This window comes from Physcomitrium patens, chromosome 8 (genome assembly GCF_059467195.1).
Source record: "Physcomitrium patens ecotype Gransden chromosome 8, ASM5946719v1, whole genome shotgun sequence".
Classification (NCBI taxonomy): Eukaryota; Viridiplantae; Streptophyta; class Bryopsida; order Funariales; family Funariaceae; genus Physcomitrium; species Physcomitrium patens.
Window position 1 is genome coordinate 15,831,849 of NC_143417.1, and position 3,647 is coordinate 15,835,495.

Consider the following 3,647-nt stretch of genomic DNA (forward strand, 5'->3'; position numbering starts at 1 on the left):
TATTCAAATAAAATTTAGATTAATTTATCATATTAATTTTAGATGCTCTAAAATTTGTATATATAATATTTTATACATTTAATTATTGTATTGTATATATATTATGTATTTTGGATTGGTTTAGTTTTTTTTATAAATTCAATAAAACATGTTATTATTTATTTTTATTTCATTAGAAGTTAAAAACTCTGTATTAATCAAATATTTAATGAAATTGATGCATCAAAAGAATAGAAGGAGCAAAAATTATAATATAAAAAGTAAATTACACAAAACCATAAGAAATTTCAGATGCATTGATCATAAATCAATAGAAAAACTTAATCAAGGTCATCAAACTATCATCAAAACAATAAATGTAACTTTGATGTAGGATGTGCTCTTCAAGAACCAAAGGAACTATTCTGTAATTCAACATCATGAAAGACAGAATGTAAATAGCTATGGCTATTACAACAAAGTTCCACCGTAGAAGTTGCCCTTGAAACTAACTAACTAACCAACTTTGTGAAAGGGCGATTGCTACACATGGGCTCATTGAATGACATACCAACTACTCTCCAACAAGAACAACAAAACAAAACAATAAAGTGGAAGTAGAGATAGGAGTGAGGAGCTTCTCTACAAGAGGGAAAGGGAAGAGAGTGTGGGCTTTCCAGGGCATCCAGAAGCACAAGAGCCCTTTCATTGCACCCACAAGACGTGCAACATGGTATGAGCCAGAGGCGGAGGAGGTGAAGCTTTTGGGCTTCTGTCAATTGCTGAGAGCGTTACAGGAATATCTGATCCTTGCAGAGCCAGAACAAGTGCCTTCATCACGGCAACGGCAATGATCCAGACGCAAAATGGAGCACACACTCACTCTCGGAACTCGGATCACCAATTTTTCATGCGCTACGCTACTCTAATAACTGTTGATCCACGGTTGATCGCCGTTGGGCAAGAACCCATTGGAATTATACATCAGTCTACACAAGATTTGTACACCAAATACCTTTGCGGTGAACCAGGTGGGGAGGGGGAGGAAGAAGGAAGAGCCTCAAGTGATAGTGAAGAGGACGAAGATGACGATGATGCAGACTCGTTCGCATGCGGAGACAGTTATCTCGACCTCGGCACTCGCAATATGCACAGAAAACGAAATCAGCAAAAAAAAAAAAGAGAGCTGAGGATGATGGCCTTGTGCTGCTGCTGCTTCATGTCACGCGCGCATTGAAGGAGGCATGTTGTCTTCCATCGGGTACCAGGGATCCAGAGGGTTGGATGCGGCGGTTTGCATGCGGCGGGCGAATTTGGCCAGGAGTTGATTCTCCAGGGCTATCAGGTAAGGGTTCGGCGCTAGACTAGGATCTTGAAAGTTGGCAATAGAGCTCATGAAATCGCTGCCCATTCCTTCCCACAGCATTGGCATGGTGGTCCGGCTGGGACCTCCGAAGAAGCCATAGGGAGCCCCTCGTACGCTGGCCGGCACGTTCGGGTAGGGTGGGAACCGAGCGCCTCGTAAACTGGCCGCGTCGAATTTGGCGCGGTCCTGATCGACGTGTTTGGATGGGGCCATATTGCTTCGTAAGAAGTGCTGGAAGAACTCGGAGTTTGGAAGCTCCGAGGTCGAGTCCGGGAGGACGCTCTGTGGAGAGTTGTGGACTTGGGGTTCAGCTTCAGCATCTTTGTAGTCGTCCAGGCGGTCCTCGTCCAGATAACCTGGCACCGTCTTCGACTGTTGCTGCTTGGCGGAGTTTGCAGGTTTGGGACGATGGAATCCGGTCAGCTTCTGCACTGCGTCTCTAAAATCCTGGCAGCTTGTTTCCAAAATCGTGGTGGGTACTCTCCGTGCAGCTCTCCTGCGCTTGTAGATCACTTTGCTTGCTGCAAGTCCAGACGCTTTGGAGTTGCTGCTTGAGCTTTGGTATGGCTTTGATCCGCTTAATCCCTGCTGCTGTGTCTGTAACCCTGCCATTCTCAGATGTTCCGGACAAAAACCTCGCAGGAAGTACTTCACTTGATCACCTTGAGAAAACTATCTATTCGGAAAATGCTTTACGCTTATAATTGAGCTCCAGAACATGTGGTGTAATGCTACGGAGAGCGGAGCCTTAAAATCCGAATGGCGACACTGATTAATTGCAGAAATTGCGGAGTGTCCATGGGCCAAATTACTTCCAGAACTTAGATGAAGGTGACAGTTTCGACTTGAAGCTGCGCAGAATACACATGCACGAATGTCAGGGATGCTTGAAGCAGACGAAGCGCAAGATTACAGGGACAATATTTGCAATAGAAATCAACTAAAACAAGCGCTGATCAAACAGGGCGTTTCAATATCGCCGGTGACTAAATCTCCATATTGCATCAACTATTGAACGATCAGTGATGGTCTGTTACAAACAGCATGCGATTCTCAGAAAACGTCCTAGACAAAGATTCTAGACCTGAATTATAGATATTCACCACTGTTACCGACTGCGTCACCAATCTGATCCAATCTCCTTCAGTTTTCTGATTCTGTCTGAAGCGAGGTTCTACGAGTCCCCTCTTCTAAGATGATCTTCCACCCGGATACCTCATCCAACAACGTGGTTCGCAGTTCGAGCAATACACATTTAAAGAGGTCTCTGTTTTCTTACTAACGTAATGCGTTCGATCCGACGAAGCGACCGAGCAAGCCTGATTGGGCTGCACATCCGAAATGGTAACGCATCAAACGATTGAGTGTCTGGTCTCATCTTCTTGATTAAAGGGAGGTGCACCAACACGTTTCACAGTTTGGGAGAAAGGGTGCACTAAAACCTTTATGTCCATCGAGACCTGCTCTGTTCTCTAGAATCCCAACTGTCTCTGCTAAATCCCACTTGCAGTCCAGACATTCTCTGACGTGGACTGCACGGACATCAGCTCACTTACGTGCAACCTTGGTGCAAAAGCTACGTCACCGATCATGCTGTAAACACCGCGGAAACAGTCACTAAGATTACTATATGCAACTTTATATCGTACAGGGTGAGTTGGAATGCTTAAGAAGTTCGACCAACAACCCCAGAGTGTAAACCATCAACCAAAAAGACAGACAAGAACACTTACTCACAGACAAGTTATGGTAGCGATCCGTGGCCTCCCAGAGAGATTACAAGTCCTTTTGATGATGAGCTCTTGACGAGGACGATTCACAGTGATCTAATGCAGATTTAGTTGGCGTAGAGGTAACCATGCATATGTATTAAGTAAAGAAGGTGCCATCAAATCCTCCAAACTCATCCATTAAAAAATTAGCAGGTTGTGGGGCCAGCGCGGGCCAGCGTCTAAAGAGCTCATGTTTCCATGCCCCTTTCAACGGTCAAAGGGCACAGTGCACAGTGCTTGATTGCTGCGGGGGAGGTGTCAAGCGGGGATGAAGGCAATTTCCAAATTTAGTGAAAAACTAAGAGAAAACTTGCAGGTTCCAGCTCTGTACGTTTCCTGCCCCCATGAGAAAAATTCGGCCGAACCGATCTATAATGAGGTGAACCACTGTAGTCAAACAATCAATGAAGCTAGGCTCGCAGTGTGTGGGTGGTTCGTAATCTGCCATGAATCCATTCTACATACCACGTCCATTACCATACACTACAGCCAAGTAATTTGCATCTGGAAAGCCAAAGCTGGAATCATCA

The 3,647-nt window shown here is 44.8% G+C and overlaps 1 protein-coding gene across 6 annotated transcripts; it reads right to left on the reverse strand.

Annotated features, from left to right (window-relative positions):
* Positions 1-278: 278 nt before the first annotated feature.
* Positions 279-3,179, reverse strand: LOC112285987 (uncharacterized). 6 transcript variants are annotated; one of them, XM_090252713.1, is made up of 3 exons: positions 3,083-3,179; positions 2,430-2,938; positions 279-2,196 (listed from the first exon to the last, which is right to left on the reverse strand). In XM_090252713.1, the coding sequence occupies exon 3, from the start codon at positions 1,955-1,957 to the stop codon at positions 1,202-1,204; it is 756 nt and encodes a 251-aa protein (XP_090108839.1). In that variant the 5' UTR covers positions 1,958-2,196; positions 2,430-2,938; positions 3,083-3,179; the 3' UTR covers positions 279-1,201. The 6 variants fall into 6 exon arrangements, with proteins under 6 accessions (XP_090108839.1, XP_090108840.1, XP_090108842.1 ...); XM_090252714.1 differs by having other exon boundaries at positions 2,625-2,938; positions 3,079-3,179; XM_090252716.1 differs by having other exon boundaries at positions 2,449-2,938; positions 3,079-3,179.
* Between the last annotated feature and the right edge of the window lie 468 nt (positions 3,180-3,647).

Excerpts from the sequence above, each read along its gene's own strand:
- LOC112285987 (XM_024527433.3), bottom strand. The coding sequence starts at position 1,957 with ATGGCAGGGTTACAGACACAGCAGCAGGGATTAAGCGGATCAAAGCCA.